We start from the raw sequence: 21,986 nt of genomic DNA on the forward strand, positions 1-21,986 counted from the left end.
CATAAAATACTAAGTAAAATTTGTCCTTCCAATTTGTTCAGTTCAAAGCAATAATCAAGTGCTGAAAACCTCATTTAATTTATATTTGTTCAAGATAAACATGATTCATTCCACCCATGTCTTACTTATAATAGATTGGTTTACAAAAACAAAATAGTGCTATTGATAAATGTGATCTAGCAGAGGTGAACAGCTAATATTAACTATGTATGCTGTCTATTTTGCTGTAATTGATAAGTCAACATTAAGTAATTTTACATAAATTATGCTGTATCATTTTATAAACCCAATAATGTTGTGGGTCCAGACCTGCCAACATTGGGTGAAAAATAAAAACATGAACACCACACAAGGGTTCAAAGCCATAGATTTATTTAAATCAATTCTGAAATGTGCCATGCTTGACTGAATGCGCTGCCTTTTTCACGACACGCAAGAATGACAATTCATGTCCTGTTAAATTTATATATATTTGAGACCACCATGTTTTAATTCTGACAAGACGAAAGTGAAATTCATGAACGAAGTTCAGATACTGTATTTAGGGTAGTTTTAGTATATTAAGACCCCCAGTGGGTGAAACATCACTGCAACAGAACAGAATGCAGGGATTCTCCTTTATTTCTCACATGATCATTTATACCCTTCCAAGTAGAAAATATGCTGGACCTGCACACCCTACCATAAAGTCACATTTTACCACAGCTCTCCAGGGTTGTAAAATTTTATTTCTTCTTTGGAGAAATCTGTACATGGAGGTTCTGGCCTTCAGTAGCTCACATACATATAATATTAGGACAACGGGGGCCGAGACAAGTAGCAAGCACACTGAAGGACCAGGAGCAGTTTCACACATTATTCAAAGCTGGAGAGGAAGGTCAACACAATCTCCTTCAGTTTGGCATCAGCTGTCGGTGAGATCATGCCATCAGTCCTGGAAAGAAACAAGGGCATCCCATCAGTTCAGATGAAGTGTATATCAAAGCATGTTTCCATTTTAACATCAACCACTGTTGACTTAACTCAGATCATTCTGGTAGTCCCATGTGTGTTACCTGATTGTGGTGAGCAGGTCCTGGTGTTGGCTGAGGATGTGCCCAAGGAAGGCCTTCTCAAACCTGGTGATCTTGGAAGGGTCCAGCTTGTCCAAGTGACCTCTGACACCAGCGTAGATGACGGTCACCTGCTCCTCAATGGCCATTGGGCCTACGGGAGGGAAAGAAATACATTTAAATAAAAACGGTGGGCCTTGCGGACAACAAAAATGTCAAACTTTTAGCATACTGGTGGCGACACTCACAGTACTGTCCCTGCTTAAGCAGCTCGGTGAGACGGACGCCCCTGTTAAGCAGTTGCTGGGTGGCAGCGTCCAGGTCAGAGCCGAACTGGGCGAAAGCAGCGACCTCACGGTACTGGGCCAGCTCCAGCTTCATGGTACCAGCCACCTACACAGAAAGGACCAATTACATCATGGATTTAGGAGACCGATTCAAGTAAAAAAAGATATATATACTGTGGGCTAACTGATGAACTGCAAGGAAGTTGCTCTGCATTTATTCTAAGACAGTCTCCTTCAGAACCACAGTTCGTACCTGCTTCATGGCCTTGGTCTGGGCAGCTGATCCAACTCTGGACACAGACAGACCCACGTTGATGGCCGGGCGGATACCTTTGTAGAACAACTCAGTCTCCAAGAAGATCTGCCGGGGAGAGAGCACACCTCTGTTTAGGGATTACATTAATCTTTGACATGTTGACTGGAAATTACATCCATCCACATCACACCCACCTGTCCATCAGTGATTGAGATGACGTTGGTAGGGATGTAAGCAGACACGTCTCCGGCCTGGGTCTCAATGACGGGCAGAGCGGTCAGGGAGCCGCCGCCAAAGTTGTCGTGCATCTTGGCGGCCCTCTCCAGCAGACGGGAGTGCAGGTAGAACACATCACCGGGGTAGGCCTCACGACCGGGGGGACGACGCAGCAGCAGGGACATCTGACGGTAGGCTACAGCCTGGAGAGTAGGGAGGGAAGAGAATACAGCTGTTGAACATGGATGAAGTCACTGTGCGAGCCCAGTTCCATTATTTTTTTCCTCCATGAAGTAGCATCACACTCAAGACTCCACTCAGCCCCAACTTCCCCTTCTCACCTGCTTGGATAAATCATCATAGATGATGAGGCCATGCTTGCCGTTGTCCCTGAAGAATTCTCCCATGGAGCAGCCTGAGTAGGGGGCCAAGTACTGCAGGGGAGCAGCATCAGAGGCTGTAGCAGAAACCACAATGGTGTACTTCATAGCATCAGCATCAGTCAACCTCTTCACCAGCTGCGCCACAGTTGATCTCTTCTGGCCAATGGCAACGTAGATACAGTACAGCTTCTTCTTCTCATCTTTGCCTTCGTTGAAACGTCGCTGGTTGATGATGGTGTCAATGGCAATAGCGGTTTTGCTGTTAGATTGGAAAAGGAATTTGTATTAGATTACTGTGCTGGTATACTTGTGCTCTGGAGTGTCTGGGGAATTAAATCTGAAAAGAGGCAGCAGTAGAATGGAAAGATGACTCATATCATAGCTAATAATTACTGCAATTATAAAGGCATGGTTTCTAAGTAGAATGAAAGGCAGTAGCAATTGGTTGAAATTAGAAGTCGAAGGATTAATTGGGGCCTATTTCAAGTTTTCATAACAATCGGTTTTGGACGCCGATTACGGCCGATTACATTGCATTCCACAAGGAAACTGCGTGGCAGGCTGACCACCTGTTACGCGAGTGCAGCACAGAGTCAAGATAAGTTGCTAGCTAGCATTAAACTTTGTTAAAAAACAATCAATCAATCTTCACTAGTTAACCTAGTAATAATGTCAACCATGTGTAGTTAACTAGCTTGTCCTGCGTTGCATGTAATCAATGCGGTGCCTGTTAATTTATCATCGAATCACAGCCTACTTCGCCAAACGGGGGATGATAACAAAAGCGCATTTGCGAAAAAAGCACAATCGTTGCACGAATGTACCTAACCATAAACATCAATGCCTTTCTTAAAATCAATACACAGAAGTATATTTTTTAAACCTGCATATTTAGTTAAGAAATTCATGTTAGCAGGCAATATTAACTAGGTAAATTGTGTCACTTCTCTTGCGTTCATTGCAAGCAGAGTCAGGGTATATGCAACAGTTTGGGCCGCCTGGCCCATTGCGAACTAATTTGCCAGAATTTTACATAATCATGACTAACATTGAAGGTTGTGCAATGTAACACAATATTTAGACTTAGGGTTGCCGCCCGTTCGATAAAATACGGAACGGTTCCGTGTTTCACTGAAAGAATAAATGTTTTGTTTTCTAAATGAGTTCCCGAATTTGACCATATTAATGACCAACGGCTCGTATTTCTGTGTTTATTATAATTGGGTCTATGATTTTATAGAGCAGTCTGACTGAGCGGTGGTAGGCAGCAGCAGGCTCGTAAGCATTCATTCAAACTTTCCTGCGTTTGCCAGGAGCTCTTAGCAATGCTTGCTTCACAGCGCTGTTTATGACTTTAAGCCTATCAACTCCTGAGATTAGGCTGGCAATACTAAGGTGCCGATTAGAACATCCAATAGTCAAAGGTATATGAAATACAAGTGGTATAGAGAGAAATAGCCGACACGTCATAATTCCTATAATAAACTACAACCTAAAACTTCTTAACTGGGAATATTGAATCACCAGCTTTCATATTCTGAGCATGGAACTTACCCAACGTTAGCTTTTTTACATGGCACATATTGCACTTTTACTTTCTTCTCCAACAGTGTGCTTTTGCATTATTTAAACCAAATTGAACAGGTTTCATTATTTATTTGAGACTAAACATATTTTATTTATGCATTATAATAAGTTAAAATAAGTGTAATTGAGTATTGTTTTAATTCTCATTGTTACACACACGGAAAAAATAATTGGCCGATTAATCGTTATCGGCTTTTTTTGGTCCTTCAATAATCGGTATCGCTGTTGAAAAATCATAATCGGTTGACCTCTAGTTGAAATAGTTTTCTACCTTCATGGAAAAAGCTAATTAAATTAGCATGGTAGAATTTAACACAACTGTTTATTTATTATACATCCATATTCTCAATTAGAGGTCGACCGATTATGATTTTTCAACACCGATACCGATTATTGGAGGACCAAAAAAAGCCGATAACGATTAACCGGACGATTTTTATATATTTGTAATAATGACAATCACAACAATACTGAACGAACACTTATTTTAACTTAATATAATACATTAATAAAAATCTATTTAGTCTCAAATAATGAAGCATGTTCAATTTGGTTTAAATAATGCAAAAACAGTGTTGGGGAAGAAAGTAAAAGTGCAATATGTGCCATGTAAAAAAAGCTAACATTTAAGTTCCTTGCTCAGAACATGAGAACATATGAAAGCTGGTGGTTCCTTTTAAACATGAGTCTTCAATATTCCCAGTTAAGAAGATTTAGGTTGTAGTTATTATAGGACTATTTCTCTCTATACCTGTTACGGATACAGGTATATTGTGTGTATCCTATGTGTATTTCTTTTCTCTTCTTCTCCCCTCACAGGTGACAATCATCATTCCCCAATCAGTCGCTAATCAGAAGACACCTGCTCCTTTTCTCTTACCCAATCACATTCCCTTGGTTTAAAAACCCTTTCAGTTGTTCTCTCTGGAGCTCAATTTCTCTGTCATGCCATCTCTCTGTAGATCTCTTGTTTGGTTTAGCAACTACATGTCACTTTGTCCTTTATCCTGTGAGTATTGTTTTGTTATGGTGTTTGACTGTTTGTTTGATGGTGGGAAAAGGGGGTACCAAGACAAGTCGCCCATGGGCATACACTACCCGTAGGAATACTTTTTCTAAGAACACTAGTTAGAACTGGGCGGAACACCCACTGTATTTTTGGTTGGTTAGTTAGCTGTATTGAAGTAGGCTAGTCTAGCTTAGGGGTGTTTTTGGATATTTGTTTCTTTCCTTGGTTCCAGCTCAGCCCCTTTTCCTGCCCCCCCCCCCCCCCCCCATTTACCGTGTGTTTACAAATAAACCATGAGTGTTTGACGGTAGATTTATGTTGTCTGTGGTTATTTGTTCTCACTTACTTTTTCACTGTTATAATTTGCATGAGTTATGTTACGGGTCTCGTTGCCACCCTCCCTAGACTGTAGAGCAAAAGGGATTCGTAACAATACCATTTGTATTTCACATACCTTTGACTATTGGATGTTCTTATAGGCACTAGAGTATTGCCAGCCTAATCTCGGGAGATGATAGGCTTGAAGTCATAAACAGCGCTGTGCTTAAAGCATTGCAAATAGATGCTGGCAAACACAGGAAAGTGCTGTTTGAATGAATGCTTACGAGCCTGATGCTGCCTACCACCGCTCAGTCAGACTGCTCTATCAAAGACTTAATTATAATATAATAAACACACAAATACAAGCCGTAGGTCATTAATATGGTCAAATCCGGAAATTATTCTTTCGAAAACAAAACGTTTATTCTTTCAGTGAAATACAGAGCCGTTCAGTATTTTATTGAACGGGTGGCATCCATAAGTCTAAATATTGCTGTTACATTGCACAATCTTATATGTTATGTCATAATTATGTGAAATTCTGGCAAATTAATTCCGGTCTTTGTTAGGAAAAAATGGTCTTCACACAGTTCGCAACGAGCCAGGCGGCACAAACTGCTGCATTTACTTTCTCTCACTTCTCTTGCGTTCATTGCATGCAATTTCCCTAGTTAATATTGCCTGCAAACATTAATTTGTTTTACCTAAATGTGCAGGTTTAAAAAAAATATACTTGTATATTGATTTTTAGAAAGGCATTGATGTTTGTGGTTAGGTACATTGCTGCAACGACAGTACTTTTTTCGCCCATGCGCTTGTTAAATCATCACCCGTTTGGCGAAGTAGGTTGTGATTCGATGATAAATTAACAAGCACCACATTGATCATTTGCAACGCAGGACAAGCTAGTTAAACTAGTAATATCATCAACCATGTGTATTTAACTAGTGATTATGTTAAGATTGCTTTTTTTATAAGATAAGTTTAATGCTAGCTAGCAACTTACCTTGGCACTTTGCTGCACTCGTAACAGGTGGTCAAGCCTGCCACGCAGTCTCCTCGGAGTGCAATCAGCATCCAAAATGGCAGATTACCGATTGTTATGAAAACTTAAAATCAGCCATGCCGATTAATCAGACGACCTCTATTCTCAATCCTAGGTTAGCCCTACTAAAGGAAGAGGCATTTTCTAAGATGGCATCTGGCCATCTGTGTTTACCCAGTCTGCCGGTCACCGATGATCAGCTCACGCTGGCCACGCCCAATGGGCACCAGGCTGTCCACGGCCTTGATGCCAGTCTGCATCGGTTCCTTCACAGAGATACGGGGGATGATGCCAGGGGCCTTCAGACCCACACGCCTACGGATGCTAGACCCAAGAGGACCCTGAGGGACAGGGAAGGGTTAATGCCATTCTGATATGCACATGCTGTAGTCAACCTCTAATCACAACCCAAGGACTCGGCCTAGATCCGAAAGGATCATACAGGGGATCCTGTTTCTTATGTGGTGTTCAAGGGGTTTGAGTATAAAAATACATTTCTATTTCGCATTAATTCTCAATGGACAAAAGTCCTATTCTAATAACTAGAACTAGCAATTAACTTCACAATTTATTTTTTACAAATCTGCCCTCACCTTTCCATCGATGGCATTGCCCAATGCATCCACCACGCGACCCAGCAACTCTTCACCAACTGGCACGTCCACGATGGCACCAGTCCTCTTCACGATGTCGCCCTCTTTGATCAGCTTGTCATTACCGAACACCACAACACCAACATTGTCAGGCTCCAAGTTCAGAGACATACCCTAGAAAAGAGGATAGAAGACCATGTTAAAATGATAAAGACGACCGTGTTAAAATGATAAAGACGACCGTGTTAAAATGATAAAGACGACCGTGTTAAAATGATGACGACGACCGTGTTAAAATGATGACGACGACCGTGTTAAAATGATGACGACGACCGTGTTAAAATGATGACGACGACAGTGTTAAAATGATGACGACGACAGTGTTAAAATGATGACGACGACAGTGTTTAAATGATGACGACGACAGTGGTTAGATTGATGACGACGACAGTGGTTAGATTGATGACGACGACAGTGGTTAGATTGATGACGACGACAGTGGTTAGATTGATGACGACGACAGTGGTTAGATTGATGACGACGACAGTGGTTAGATTGATGACGACGACAGTGGTTAGATTGATGACGACGACAGTGGTTAGATTGATGACGACGACAGTGGTTAGATTGATGACGACGACAGTGGTTAGATTGATGACGACGACAGTGGTTAGATTGATGACGACGACAGTGGTTAGATTGATGACGACGACAGTGGTTAGATTGATGACGACGACAGTGGTTAGATTGATGACGACGACAGTGGTTAGATTGATGACGACGACAGTGGTTAGATTGATGACGACGACAGTGGTTAGATTGATGACGACGACAGTGGTTAGATTGATGACGACGACAGTGGTTAGATTGATGACGACGACAGTGGTTAGATTGATGACGACGACAGTGGTTAGATTGATGACGACGACAGTGGTTAGATTGATGACGACGACAGTGGTTAGATTGATGACGACGACAGTGGTTAGATTGATGACGACGACAGTGGTTAGATTGATGACGACGACAGTGGTTAGATTGATGACGACGACAGTGGTTAGATTGATGACGACGACAGTGGTTAGATTGATGACGACGACAGTGGTTAGATTGATGACGACGACAGTGGTTAGATTGATGACGACGACAGTGGTTAGATTGATGACGACGACAGTGGTTAGATTGATGACGACGACAGTGGTTAGATTGATGACGACGACAGTGGTTAGATTGATGACGACGACAGTGGTTAGATTGATGACGACGACAGTGGTTAGATTGATGACGACGACAGTGGTTAGATTGATGACGACGACAGTGGTTAGATTGATGACGACGACAGTGGTTAGATTGATGACGACGACAGTGGTTAGATTGATGACGACGACAGTGGTTAGATTGATGACGACGACAGTGGTTAGATTGATGACGACGACAGTGGTTAGATTGATGACGACGACAGTGGTTAGATTGATGACGACGACAGTGGTTAGATTGATGACGACGACAGTGGTTAGATTGATGACGACGACAGTGGTTAGATTGATGACGACGACAGTGGTTAGATTGATGACGACGACAGTGGTTAGATTGATGACGACGACAGTGGTTAGATTGATGACGACGACAGTGGTTAGATTGATGACGACGACAGTGGTTAGATTGATGACGACGACAGTGGTTAGATTGATGACGACGACAGTGGTTAGATTGATGACGACGACAGTGGTTAGATTGATGACGACGACAGTGGTTAGATTGATGACGACGACAGTGGTTAGATTGATGAAGACGACAGTGGTTAGATTGATGAAGACGACAGTGGTTAGATTGATGAAGACGACAGTGGTTAGATTGATGAAGACGACAGTGGTTAGATTGATGAAGACGACAGTGGTTAGATTGATGAAGACGACAGTGGTTAGATTGATGAAGACGACAGTGGTTAGATTGATGAAGACGACAGTGGTTAGATTGATGAAGACGACAGTGGTTAGATTGATGAAGACGACAGTGGTTAGATTGATGAAGACGACAGTGGTTAGATTGATGAAGACGACAGTGGTTAGATTGATGAAGACGACAGTGGTTAGATTGATGAAGACGACAGTGGTTAGATTGATGAAGACGACAGTGGTTAGATTGATGAAGACGACAGTGGTTAGATTGATGAAGACGACAGTGGTTAGATTGATGAAGACGACAGTGGTTAGATTATGAAGACGACAGTGGTTAGATTATGAAGACGACAGTGGTTAGATTATGAAGACGACAGTGGTTAGATTATGAAGACGACAGTGGTTAGATTATGAAGACGACAGTGGTTAGATTATGAAGACGACAGTGGTTAGATTATGAAGACGACAGTGGTTAGATTATGAAGACGACAGTGGTTAGATTATGAAGACGACAGTGGTTAGATTATGAAGACGACAGTGGTTAGATTATGAAGACGACAGTGGTTAGATTATGAAGACGACAGTGGTTAGATTATGAAGACGACAGTGGTTAGATTATGAAGACGACAGTGGTTAGATTGACCAGAAGCTCTTTCAATGCAACATGGTTCAGGTAAATTCATAAACTGTCTAGATCTGCACCTTGAGCCCAGAGGAGAACTCCACCATCTCCTCAGCCTGAACATTCCTGAGACCGTACACTCTGGCAATACCGTCACCAATGGAGAGCACACGGCCAGTCTCCTCCAGATCAGCACTTGTGTCAGCCCCCAGGATCTTCTCCTCCAAGATTGAGGACACCTCAGCCGTGCCTGGGAGAAAGAAACCGCTCATCAAAATATGGACTCAACATTAACTTGACAGTCAACATAACTCCTCATTTTTGTTAGTATAATATAGCCATAGAGGAATCCCTTTTATATGTTTGTACAGGGAGAAATAGCAGCAATTGATTAGTGACTAGTTAGGAGCTGAATGTGACATTAAAAAAATGAACCCATCCCAAACAGATGTTTCCAAAAGATTACAGAGCCTTGACTATTTTACAAGGCATTGTGTAACACTGCACCTTCAAGTCTACATCCTGATGCCCCCTGCTCATTAAAATAGGTACTTGTGGCAAAACAGGATTTCTGACCCAAATAGTAAGTGTCATTAACTAAAGGTCATTCGTTGAGTCAATCATTGAGCAACAATTCGCTTTACGCACCAGTCTTTGCAGCAAGACATGGTCTGTGTGTATGGAGGTGATTCACTCCTACACTGGCGGCGGCAACATTCTTGGACACCTAGAATGAATGAAAGCATGGTCAGTTATTGTTCAAGACAAGTGCTATTGTACTGATGCAATGGGAAATAAATCGCACTATGTATATTGAAATCGCTAGCTGCGTTACAATGAACTGAAATCAAAACATATGCCCCAAGGCATTAGCCCATGCATTGTTAGTTAGCTAGGTTGTCCGCAAGATGTCCTCTCTTTTGACAGCTGGCATTTGAATAATCCAATGCCAGTTAAACCACCACTACAAAAACATTTTAAAGCAAGTAACTACACTGCAGTTAACTAATTATAATTGTATGAACTTGTTCTGTGCAAGGCGGAGCATTCTGTATGTAAAAGACCCTGACCTTCACAGAACTTAGCTAGCTAACTAACGGATAGCATGCTAAACTAACGTTACCTAGCTAGCACAGCCATTTTACGGGACCGTAGTGTAGTTGAAGTGCGCATAAGTGCATTCGTTGAAAGGGAAAAACTACGTGAAATGTGCAATGAATGAGTAATAAAAACAGCAATGTAACGTTATCAAATAAATATCAAGACAGCAGGTCGAGTGGCATGAGTTGCCTTGCTGGGTCATGGCGTTCTAGACGAGCGTGTGAAGGTGGAGGCCTGTAGGCCTACCCTTCATACACCCACTACGTTGACATTTTAATTCGTGCAATGCAAATTGCCTTATATTCAACAACCAAATCATTACTCACAAATCCAGCCCGTCTGGGCAGGCTTCTGGCCAGAGCCGCTGCAACTCGCACGGATAACATCTCTAACGGGCGAATGTGACTTGTCCTCCACCACCTGCAAAGACCAGCTAGTTTTACTTAGAGGGTGTCCTATGTATGCGAATGACCTAAAAATAAAAAAAGCTTCGTTCTTCTTCATGTTATGTCATCCGTGATGACAGCCTGTCATTTCAAATCATTACTGCCATCTACTGTAGCGGAGTTCACGTTTCAGCTGCTATGTATGAGTGGTACAATAGTGCCCACTAGCGATCATAATGGGCCTGACATTTTTTGGGGGGATTCGGCACAACCTAGAGTCCATGTGTGGTACTTAATATTTCCTAAGCGTGAAAATACCGATCCATCGACGCTTTGTCAACGAAGCAGTTGCCTGTCAGCTCAGTGCTATAACTGCTTGAATGTAGGTTGGAACGGACCATCTGCATGGGCTATATCTCTCATCAACCCAGCGGCAAGACAAGGATCCAAGAATGGTTTTAGTGCATGTCGGATATCTGGTTCTTCCTGTATTTGGCTCAGTAAGAAATAGAGGTATTTATATATATTTATCTTTAACAATTACGTGTGCCCTGTTCATCTTAATATCGCAAAAGCTGCTCGCTAACCTGGTCGAAAATCTCTTTTAGGATCCATTCCAACACTAGCAAGCGACTGTGTTGTTGTCCTAGCTAGTTGGCTACCAAACAGCTGTTCCGTTCTATATAAAGCTAATGATAGCCAACTAAGACAAAACAGTATGTTTGCCATACAAGGCTATTATGTTCTCATTCGCTTTCGTTACATTGTATTAACAATTGCACGACCATATTACACATTTTGGTAGTATGGGTCTGATCGTATATAAAAATATTGCCTTTTCAGGTACCTATTGACAGCTAACTAACGTTAGCTATCTAATTGTTATATGGACGCACGTTGACCGATGCTATTTAGCTAACTAACGCTAGCTACCTTTTTAAACGTTAAGCTATTTTTGGACATGATATTGTAGTAAGTCAGCTCTATTTCAATACATACTTATAAGCACACCCATTGAAATTAATGGCAGTGGTGAAATGTCAGACAGAGAGAAATGCGTGAAACACGTTCAAACTTGTTTTTGAAGGTTAGTTAGCTGGTTGCAAAGTGCTAGCTCGGTCTCTTTGTAGGGAGCATATATTTAATCCCAGGATGTCATTTGAAGATCATCTTTACTGCTTGTCAAGATGATGGTATGACTAATTCAATTAGCTAGCTAGCTAAAGAATGTTTGCTATATCGCAACTACTAGCTAACAAACAGGCTAAATTGTCATATTTTAAAATGTCAGGAAGATCTTTAAACACGTAACGTTAGCTAATTTAGCAAGCTATGTAGGTTGTTTTTCCAATCTGGTCTGAGCGTTTCGTATTCTGTATTTACAGTAAATCCGATACATATTTAGTATGATATGTTATGCATTTTGTGCAAACGTATATGTTATGAATTATAGCTAACGTTAGGTTAGGGGAATGGTTAGCTAATATGCTAAATAGTTGCAAAGTAGCTAAAATTCTAACGTTAGTTGTCTGTGATGAGATTCGAGCTCACGGTATACGCCCACCCGACCAACCAACAAACTTTCGTTTTTTTATTTAAGTAATCGAATGTATTATTTAACCAAACGTAACATATCATGCTAATTTAAGTGTCCCGGATTTGTCTCGTCTATGAGACCAGGCTGATCCACAAGTTGATTTTAGACAGTCATTTCCCATTGACTCAGTATCAAAACATACTTAAGCAATAAGGCGCGAGGGTGTGTGGTATATGGCCAACATACCACGGCTAAGGGCTGTTCATAACCGTGACGCAACGCTGAGTGCCTGGATACAGCCCATAGCCGTGCAGTGGTATATTGGCCATTTACCACAAACCCCCGAGGTACCTTATTGCTATTATAAACTTGTTACCATCGTAATTAGAGCATTAACAAGAAATCTTTTGTCATACCCATTGTATATGGTCTGATATACCACGGCTGTCAGCCAATCAGCATTCAGGGCGTGAACCACCTAGTTTAGGAAGTTGCATAAACCGTCTAGGCTACAGTGTAGCGTATTAAGTTCACACAGTGGCATCAATTATTTCATATTGTGCTTTTATTTCTGTTCTTATTTCCTGTTTCATAGTTTCGAGGCTGGCTCTACATTCTGCATTTATCAGATCTTTGTCGTCCCTCCCATTGTGTAGCTAATGATCATCTGCTGCTGTGTGGTGTGGCGTGGCCTCTGCCTGTTCTCTGCATTTAGCTGTATTGAATCCCTTCTTCATTTCCTCTTTCCATCAGAAGACGACATTGGTGTATATATAACAACAACAAAAATGTATCATTCAACCATAGAGTATATGTGGAAAAACTAAAACAAATAGCTAACACCTATAGAATAACTTTTTGTCTTTGTCAAGTTGTTGTAGAGTTAACACATTTTTAGCTCTTAAAGAGAATCAAATGTATGTCATTGTGTACCTCCCATTCAGTCTTGATTATGACAACAGCCTACTGTAAATCCCTGTAAAGTGGATACATTTTGCATGGATTCTATTTCTGCATTGCTTTACTGAACACCAGAATTTGGCTAATTTTCTTATTTTTTTCCCCTATGGAAAATGCATTGTACAAAGGTAGCTAAGTAATAGTATCTTTTGCTCCAATTGGCATTCTTTTTACATGTACAATTACATGTAAAGCTTATGCATTGTCATATTTCATTGAATATGATCACACACACAATTATAATTATCCTCGTGGTCATCTGAGTGATTTCAAAATAGACAACACATCAACATTTTATAAATACTGGTACACTTCACCTCTTCCCAACAACCTGTCATAACCGCCTCCATTTGTGTAACCCTTTTGTTCTGAAAATTTAAATCTTTGAAACACTGAATTATCAGGCCTTTTGCTCACCTTTTGCTCAAAGCCAAAACCAAATCGTAATGCTATAAGTGGTTGTTCACTTCCCAATGAGCCTCCCCACTAACAAAAGTACAAAATGCTATCCATTTCACAGGGATGCTTATCTCCTGCACTGCTACAGTAAATCTTCTAGTAGAGTAATAAGGTATTTTATTGTTTGGTTGTGGTCTCTCTTTACCTTTTTGTTCTGGTAATGGTGCTTTCAATGCATGGTCACATTATGATTCATATGATTTTTTTTTTTTTACATTGAATAGTAAATTCCAATGTAATCTTTCTGTAGTAAAGATGTACCCTACCGTGCTGTAGCCAACCACATCTGCTCATTAGATGCTGCTTCTGTTCTTATTAACCCTATATGGAGCATGGTGGGCCTTGCCTTCAGTCAATGTTGTTTATTTTTGTTGCATGGTGTTTATATTATCATTATTACAAAAACACAAATTCCACAAACTAATATTTTTCAATAAAGAATATAGTCTTTTTCCTAACCTTCAGTGTGCTTCTTGCTGATTTCCATTTATTGTCTTTAGCCCTCCCCTCGTCCCTACCTGCCCCCTTCCACCCCACCCACCTCTCCCGCTGTGACAAAGATAGACAATTTCAATGCTTTTATCATCACAAGGCCTGAATGAGTCTATCCCCTGTCATTCATGGTGATTGTACCACTGCGACAATTGAAAGTGCAGTGTGCCATCGTTGATCCTTGGATCAAATGCTTCTCTATTAGGATTTAACCATTCTGATTAGTGACTGGTTAGGAGCTGAATGTGACAAAAAATAACCCACCCCATTCAGATGTTTCTGGAAGATTACAGACCCTTGACTATTTTACAAGGCATTTTGTAGCACTGCACCTTCAAGTCTACTCCAACTTAATGACCCAAATGCAATGTAGACTTTGCCTTTTTCTCAATTGTAGGGCTTTCACCTGTTTTCATCTGAATGTGTTATCCACTCTACCACCAACACTTTAGCATGTTCTTCATGTTAGAAAAGGTGAAGGTGACTTTCACAAAGGCCTATACATAGGTTCGTCCTACAATGTTTGTGCTAGGCTGCGTATAGCTCAGGGTATAGATTCACTTTACATTTGTTTGATGTTCTTTTTCCAGGACTTCTCTTGCTGCCCGAGTCCAAAATGCATTTTACCACAATGGAAAACATGTCACTGACTACGAAATCTCGTCCTATAAATTGTGTTCTCCCCTTTCAAACATATTTTGTCATATTGCCATCAATGTCTCAATGCAGCCTAGGCCACCTTCATGCTAATTGCAATCCATTCCCATTCCTATCAATGTTATTTCCATTAGAATTGTCAGCCCTATATAGTATGGAGACAGTGTACTGTAACTGTGGTGCACTGTACTAGTCTCTGATTCAACAGCAGCCTGTTTTCTTCAGCTGCCAGATAGCTGTGGTTGGAAGAGGGGAAAAGTACTGTCAAGCTATTTCCTCTGCACCAACGAATCTACACATGGGAAACGTTTGGGTAGCAGTGTGTGTCAGTGAGAGTAAGATACAGGCCTAGGCAGTATTTGAATTGATTTCTTGAAGGAGATAGACAAATATGTTGTAGGCTTTATGTAGCCTTGGCCTTGACTCGTGCTCATAGATATTTCACATCTTGGCATTTGCTGTTAGATATTTCTGGGTAGTGATGTATAAACAGACACATCATTGATGTTGTGCTATATATTGTTACCCACAGTTCAACAAGTGAAACAGTTATCAGAAAAAGGACACACTCACAGCAATGCTATCACATTGTTAAAATCCTCAGTGATTATAAAGGATGAACAGTTTGTGTCATAAAAAAATAAACATCTTAGGAATAGATGTTCTGCCTTTTGTCCCACTGTGGATCAATGATGTCATTCATCTGAATGTCACACTGTAGATCTTGAAGTTGGAGAACATTTTTGGCAGCACTTCTATCAAAGGGTTTCGAGGTAATTCTGATATTTTACAGAACACTTCTGGCAGCACTTCTATCAAAGGGTTTTGAGGTCATTCTGATATTTTACAGAACACTTCTGGCAGAACTTCTATCAAAGGGTTTTGAGGTCATTCTGATATTTTACAGAACACTTCTGGCAGAACTTCTAGCAAAGGGTTTCGAGGTCATTCCGATATTTTACAGAACACTTCTGGCAGCACTTCTATCAAAGGGTTTCGAGGTCATTCTGATATATTACTGGTACCCCTAGATGTTAAAACTAGATTCATTTGAAAAGCACTCTGTTACACGATTTAAATGCACAATCCTGGGCACGCACATTGCCGAAGAGTCAGATGCCCAGAGGTGAGAATCCAACCAGAAGGTCAGATGTCACATGATGCCATAATAGACCGTGTTTGGAAGTATTAACATTTTCCATGCAGGTTTGAATGTGTTACTTCACCATATCTCCCTATCCCCTGATGTAAGTTTCACCATAGGTAAGACTTAGGGCTTTTGTAAAGATCCTCCTACAGAAACACAATTACATCACACAAACACACACTCCATGTCACATACACAATAAATTCTAACCTACCGTTTCTCTCTCAGGTCTCTGACTCCCTCTCATTGTTTCCACAGGATCACACTTTAACCGGCAGCAGCAGCAGCATAGCCATGCTACCTCTTGCCGGCACTTCCAGCTAGGCCCCCAGGCCCAGCTGCCCATTGACTTCCCAATGCCCCACCCAGGTCAGCCCCAGTCGGGCATCAACCCCCACCTGGCTCCCCCTGGCCACCAGCATTCTCCCCAGCTCCACCCGCCCCTCAACCCCATACCCCCCACACCCCAGTTCCAGGACCTTTCTGCCCCCCCTTTCCTACCTCAGGCCTTACACCAACAGTACCTCCTCCAGCAGCAGATCCTAGAGACCCAGCACCGGCGCATCATGCCACCTTCCAGGTATGGGGACCTGGTTTCTGGCTATGCACGGCACTCCCATAGTAACTTGGGTACCTCCATAAGCTATAGAAAAGTCAAGGTTTGTATGAACAACTACAGTATATTTGAAATGTTATAATATTAATGTGCCCCTGGTAAAGGTGTAGTTCAGTTTGGCATGTGTTTTCACACCTCAAAAGTGCTTTAAAGTTGACTCGAAATTTCCATTGGATCTGTAGATCCACACAACATATGGCATGGAATATGATGTGCACAGAAACCTTTTTTGGTTGTCCTCTGTCAGCAGACACCAGCCCCACAGACTGCGGCCGGGTTACGAGTTTGCTCCCGCCCTCCACATCCCCCCACAGCCTGCGGCCCAGCAGCCTCGCTACCTGGCTGAAGGCACAGACTGGTAAGACGCCAGCTTGCACTCATACAATAATGTGGCTTCATTGTTAAAGGGATACTTTGGGATTTTGGCAAATATGCCCTTTATCTACTTCCCAAGAGTCAGATGAACTTGTGGATACCATTTGTATACCATTTATGTCCAGTACGAAGGAAGTTAGAGGTAGCATTCTAGCAGATGCCCATAGACTTCCAGTCATTGTGTTAACTCTAGTTAGCATTGGTTAACAAAACTACCTCTAACTTCCTTTACACTGGACACAGAGACATAAAAATGGCATCCACGAGTGCATCTGACTCCGGGGAAGTTGACAAAATACTGAGGTATCCATTTAAGTCTCATACATTACTCCTGGACTGTGGATAATCTTAATTTTCTAATTTGAGTCACCCGTTCCCACAGGCATGATGTATTATTTGTCACATGCGCCGAATACAACAGGTGTAGACCTTACAGTGAAATGCTTACTTACAAGCCCTTAACCAACAATACAGTTTTAAGAAAAGTAACTTAAGTAAAAAATAAGGAGCAGCAGGAAAATCACAGTAGCAAGGCTATATACAGGGGCTACCGGTACAGAGTCAATGTGCGGGTCAGTCGACGTAATTGAGGTAATATGTACATGTAGGTAGAGTTAAAGTGACTATATATAGATAATAAACAGAGAGTAGCAGCAGCGTAAAAGAGGGGGGGGGGGGGGGGGATGCAAATAGTCTGGGTAGCCCTTTGATTAGCTGTTCAGGAGTCTTATGGCTTGGGGGTAGAAGCTGTTAAGAAGCCTTTTGGACCTAGACTTGGCTCTCCGGTACCGCTTGCCGTGCGGTAGCAGAGAGAACAGTCTATGACTAGGGTGGCTGGAGTCTTTGATAATTATTAGGGCCTTCCTCTGACACCGGCTGGTATAGGTTCTGGATGGCAGGAAGCTTGGCCCCAGTGATGTACTGGGCCATAAGCACTACCCTCTGTAGGGAATCCAAGGACAATCCAAGGACAGTCAATGTTAATGATTTTTGTTGGGTCTGTGTTTAACTGGTTCCTCTCTTATCTCTCCTCTGTTGTGTGGTTGGTCAGGGATTTGAGTGTGGACGCGGGGCTCCCTCCTCCTCAGTACCACGTCCGCCCACTGCCCCAGCACTACCATCACTACCTGACATCTCCCAGGATGCATCACTTCCCCAGGAACAATGCCTCCACCCAAGTGGTGAGATCATCACAACTCTTTTTGCCATAATATTTAAATGAACAGAATGTACATTTACAATTAAAGCGATGTTCAATGATCTGTGCAATCATGGCATCCATATTTGTTGTACCACCCGTAGTGTTTGATTTGGTCTTTACACCATAGATCATTGTAGAGACTGGATTCAGGGATGGCTGGCATCTGTATGAAATTCAAGATGTTTTCTCAGAGTTGAGGAGAATGTATCCAGATTACTCCCTTACTGTCTCTCTGTATGTTCTCTCCAGGTTGTCCATGAGATCAGAAACTACCCGTATCCTCAGTTACACCTGCTGGCCCTGCAGGGCCTCAACCCCTCCCGCCACGCATCCGCTGTGAGAGAGAGCTATGAGGTACTGTTATCCTAGTCACACGGCTAACTCCAGTCAACCCTGTCACACTCTCACCCCGACACACACACTCTGGTAATCACACGGCTGTCCTCACGCCTCTGTCCCTGCCTCCAATGCTGTGGACAGCCTCATGTGGGACTGCTCTTCTCTTTTCTGCGAGTTCTGTTCTCCAGATGCTTCTGAATCGAAAAGCTATTGTTTTATTTTGCTTTGTTCATTTGTTGTTTTTATCGGACTGATAATGAAGTGTCTCGACCTAAAATAACCCTTGAAATCCTACTTTGTTGAGGTAGAGACAAATGCTTGTTCCAGATGTTTAACAGTCTTTCCCCATGTGTTGCCTGTAGGAGCTACTGCAGCTGGAGGACAGGTTGGGCAGTGTGAACCGGGGGGCTGTCCAGACCACTATTGAAAGGTTTACCTACCCTCACAAATACAAGAAGGTAAGAATGTGCCCTCAGGTCGTACCTGTAACGGATGTACTGAGGCAGAACATTGAATAAAGCGCCATAGAATAGAATGACACCGGTGAACATTGCTGTCTCATTTTAGGTCATTTTTAGCCATATAATCTCTCCAAAGAATCCTGTCTCCTTGCAGTCCAAATGGACTTGTTATTTACACAACAGTCAGATGGTTTGGAGTGTACCCAATTTAAGACCACGGATGACTCCTCTTGCAGGTGAAAGGAAAAATTATTATAAAGCTGTGTGAGTCTTGTGAGAATTATTTGAATATACTGAAGGAATCATAGGCATGCATGACATTTTAGTGATTCATTGAGACTGGAACCTGAAGCACACTTTTTAATTGTGTCAGCAGTATTTTCAGTATATATAAGGGAGATGGTGCTAAACTGGGTTTGTCAGTGCATACCTAGTCATGTATCTGAACTACAATATGTGGACTTCAAGCATCTTTCTCTTTTCATGTGAACTATCGAAACTTAGCGAATGAAATTGAGTTACATTTGAAAATATGCATATTGCTTTTTGTAATTTTTTTTTAAATATATATTTTTATTTTCCAGAGGATACCTCAGGACCTTAAGCTAGGGCTGGTGGATGAGGAATTGGATACAGATGAGAAGTGTACCATCTGTCTATCAATGCTGGAGGATGGAGAGGATGTCAGGTGGGTCTAGTCACAATGCTAATGACAATGTTATTGTCATGGTACGTTTGGTGCCAAAACAGACTACAGTTTTCAGATCTCTGTATCTATGGGAATTCATATTAACACTCTTCATCCTCTTCCTCCACTACCAGGAGATTACCCTGCATGCACCTCTTCCACCAGGCGTGTGTGGACCAGTGGCTGGCCACCAGTAGGAAATGCCCCATATGCAGGGTGGACATTGAGACCCAGCTGGCACCAGACAGCTGATGCCTCCTTTCCCTGCCCCCATCTTGTAAAACCCCACCTCATCCCTAGGGGGAGCTCTGCCAAACGTCCCCCTTCCCATCTGCATCACATATGAGCCTGCCTTCTGAGCCAGCTGAAGAAGACAATGAACGGGAGGGGAGGTGAGAGGGATTAACAAAGCACACTGATCCAAACAATAGAGAAACAAAAGAGATGGATGGATGGGTGGATGGATGAAGAAGAGAGGCAGAAGGGTGCCAGAATGTATGGACAGATTTGCAGGGCCTCCATCAGGGTTTTGCACCGTAGCATTAGCTTCTCCATACACTCAGAGATGAGATCCTCCATTAAACCCCCTAGCGAGTGTGTGTGTTGTGTTGTTGGGTTTGTATATAGGCCTATTCTCTACCGCTGATGTGTACTGGTCTCACTCCCTCTTGATGAAACCCAAAACACTGAGCTCTAGCTACAGCACATCTGTGCGAAACATGACAAGATATGAAATCAGCAGGGGGGTGTTTCTTGAAATGAGCTTCTGTGGCCTAATACATATTGTGTTATGGAGTGTAGTATTCTTGTTATTGATCACCAGTATTTAACAGGGTGACAGTGTGGTGTAGCAAGCAAAAATCCCACTTTAAGAAATAAGGTGGGGAAAAAATACAAAATGGGGAAATACTCTTCTTTAAAAGAGGGTAATAGGCGTACAGGCAGCCTTTAGGCAATGAGGAAGTGCTAGCTATGTACAAAGGCCAATCAATAGGTGGATTTCCAGTACAATAGATCTCTGCTATCACAGTGGATGCTAGAGATGCTAACCAGGCATGGCTTCAGTGGTTTGTATTGTGCTGTATTGGGGCCTCTACCCTAGAACTGAGGCCCCAGATATGCATGCTGTATGGCAGGCTTGGGCTGTCTTGTGATTGTGGAGCAGTAGGAAGTCTGCGCAGGATGACGTTTATTGTCATGAGTCTTGTCCTGGAGGCAGAACTCAGCGATTTCCTCTAGACGGAACAGCTGCAAAGTCAGAATTGGCTATATTGTAAAAATTCATTAAAACAATTTTAGGTTAGGGTTAGCAGTGTGGTTAGGTTTAAAATCAGATTATATGACTTTGTGGCTGTGCCAGCTAGTGACCACTCTGCAGAGCTGCCTCCAGAACAAGATTCATAACGGGGGAAAAAACTGAAAAGTCTGCAGTATCTCTGCATGTGAACCATACACGGTATGACTCTCTCCCTCATCCATGGAGCAGGATGAAGTTTCCCTTATATGCGGATCTTAGGTCAGTGTTGCGTCTCCCCTCCTAATAATTAAGATTAGAATTGGTGGAGAGGAACGCTGATTATAGAACTGTGCCTATGGGCAACTTCTGCTCACATCCTCATCCATAGCACGATCTTTAAGGCTGGCATTGGCTGGAGGATGCAGTGTCTGTGTATTGTCTTTAGAGTGAATACAATGTAGTTATTTTCTAACATACACTACCATTTAAAGTTTGGAGTCACTTAGAAATATCCTTGTTTTTGAAAGAAAAGCAACTTTTTTTTGTCCATTTAAAATAACATAAAATTGATCAGAAATACAGTGTAGACATTGTTAATGTTGTAAATTACTATTGTAGCTGGAAACGACAGATTTTTTAAATGGAATATTTACATAGGCCCATTATCAGCAACTATCACTCCTGTGTTCCAATGGCACATTGTGTTAGCTAATCCAAGTTTGTAATCGAACCCACAAATGCTGATGCTCCAGATACTCAACTAGTTTAAAGAAGGCCAGTTTTATTGCTTCTTTAATCAGAGCAACAGTTTTCAGCTGTGCTAACATAATTGCAAAGGGTTTTCTAATGATCAATTAGCCTTTTAAAATGATAAACTTGGTTTAGTTAACACGACGTGCCATTGGAACACAGGAGTGATGGTTGCTGATAATGGGCCTTTGTACGCCTATGTACGTAGATATTCCATAAAAAATCTGCCGTTTCCAGCTACAATAGTCATTTACAACATTAACAATGTCTACACTGTATTTCTGATCAATTTTATGTTATTTTAATGGACTTTT

General features: G+C 41.9%; 2 protein-coding genes across 3 annotated transcripts; one reads left to right on the plus strand and one right to left on the minus strand.

Annotated features, from left to right (window-relative positions):
* Positions 1-355: 355 nt before the first annotated feature.
* On the minus strand, positions 356-10,839 carry LOC120063390 (ATP synthase subunit alpha, mitochondrial-like). The gene is made up of 11 exons (XM_039013748.1): positions 10,694-10,839; positions 9,915-9,993; positions 9,347-9,516; positions 6,750-6,923; positions 6,331-6,497; positions 2,153-2,453; positions 1,790-2,014; positions 1,593-1,700; positions 1,301-1,445; positions 1,056-1,206; positions 356-934 (listed from the first exon to the last, which is right to left on the minus strand). Exons 1-11 carry the CDS (start codon positions 10,751-10,753, stop codon positions 856-858), a joined length of 1,659 nt encoding a protein of 552 aa, XP_038869676.1. The 5' UTR covers positions 10,754-10,839; the 3' UTR covers positions 356-855.
* A 161-nt stretch (positions 10,840-11,000) lies between these two features.
* Positions 11,001-21,456, plus strand: LOC120063391 (E3 ubiquitin-protein ligase RNF165-like). 2 transcript variants are annotated; one of them, XM_039013751.1, is made up of 8 exons: positions 11,001-11,266; positions 16,264-16,610; positions 16,879-16,979; positions 18,048-18,177; positions 18,447-18,551; positions 18,899-18,994; positions 19,582-19,685; positions 19,820-21,456. In XM_039013751.1, the coding sequence occupies exons 1-8, from the start codon at positions 11,206-11,208 to the stop codon at positions 19,935-19,937; spliced, it is 1,062 nt and encodes a 353-aa protein (XP_038869679.1). In that variant the 5' UTR covers positions 11,001-11,205; the 3' UTR covers positions 19,938-21,456. The 2 variants fall into 2 exon arrangements, with proteins under 2 accessions (XP_038869679.1, XP_038869677.1); XM_039013749.1 differs by having other exon boundaries at positions 16,264-16,585; positions 16,872-16,979.
* The last annotated feature ends 530 nt before the right edge of the window (positions 21,457-21,986 follow it).

The sequence above is a fragment of the Salvelinus namaycush genome, chromosome 18, assembly GCF_016432855.1.
Source record: "Salvelinus namaycush isolate Seneca chromosome 18, SaNama_1.0, whole genome shotgun sequence".
NCBI classification, from domain to species: domain Eukaryota; kingdom Metazoa; phylum Chordata; class Actinopteri; order Salmoniformes; family Salmonidae; genus Salvelinus; species Salvelinus namaycush.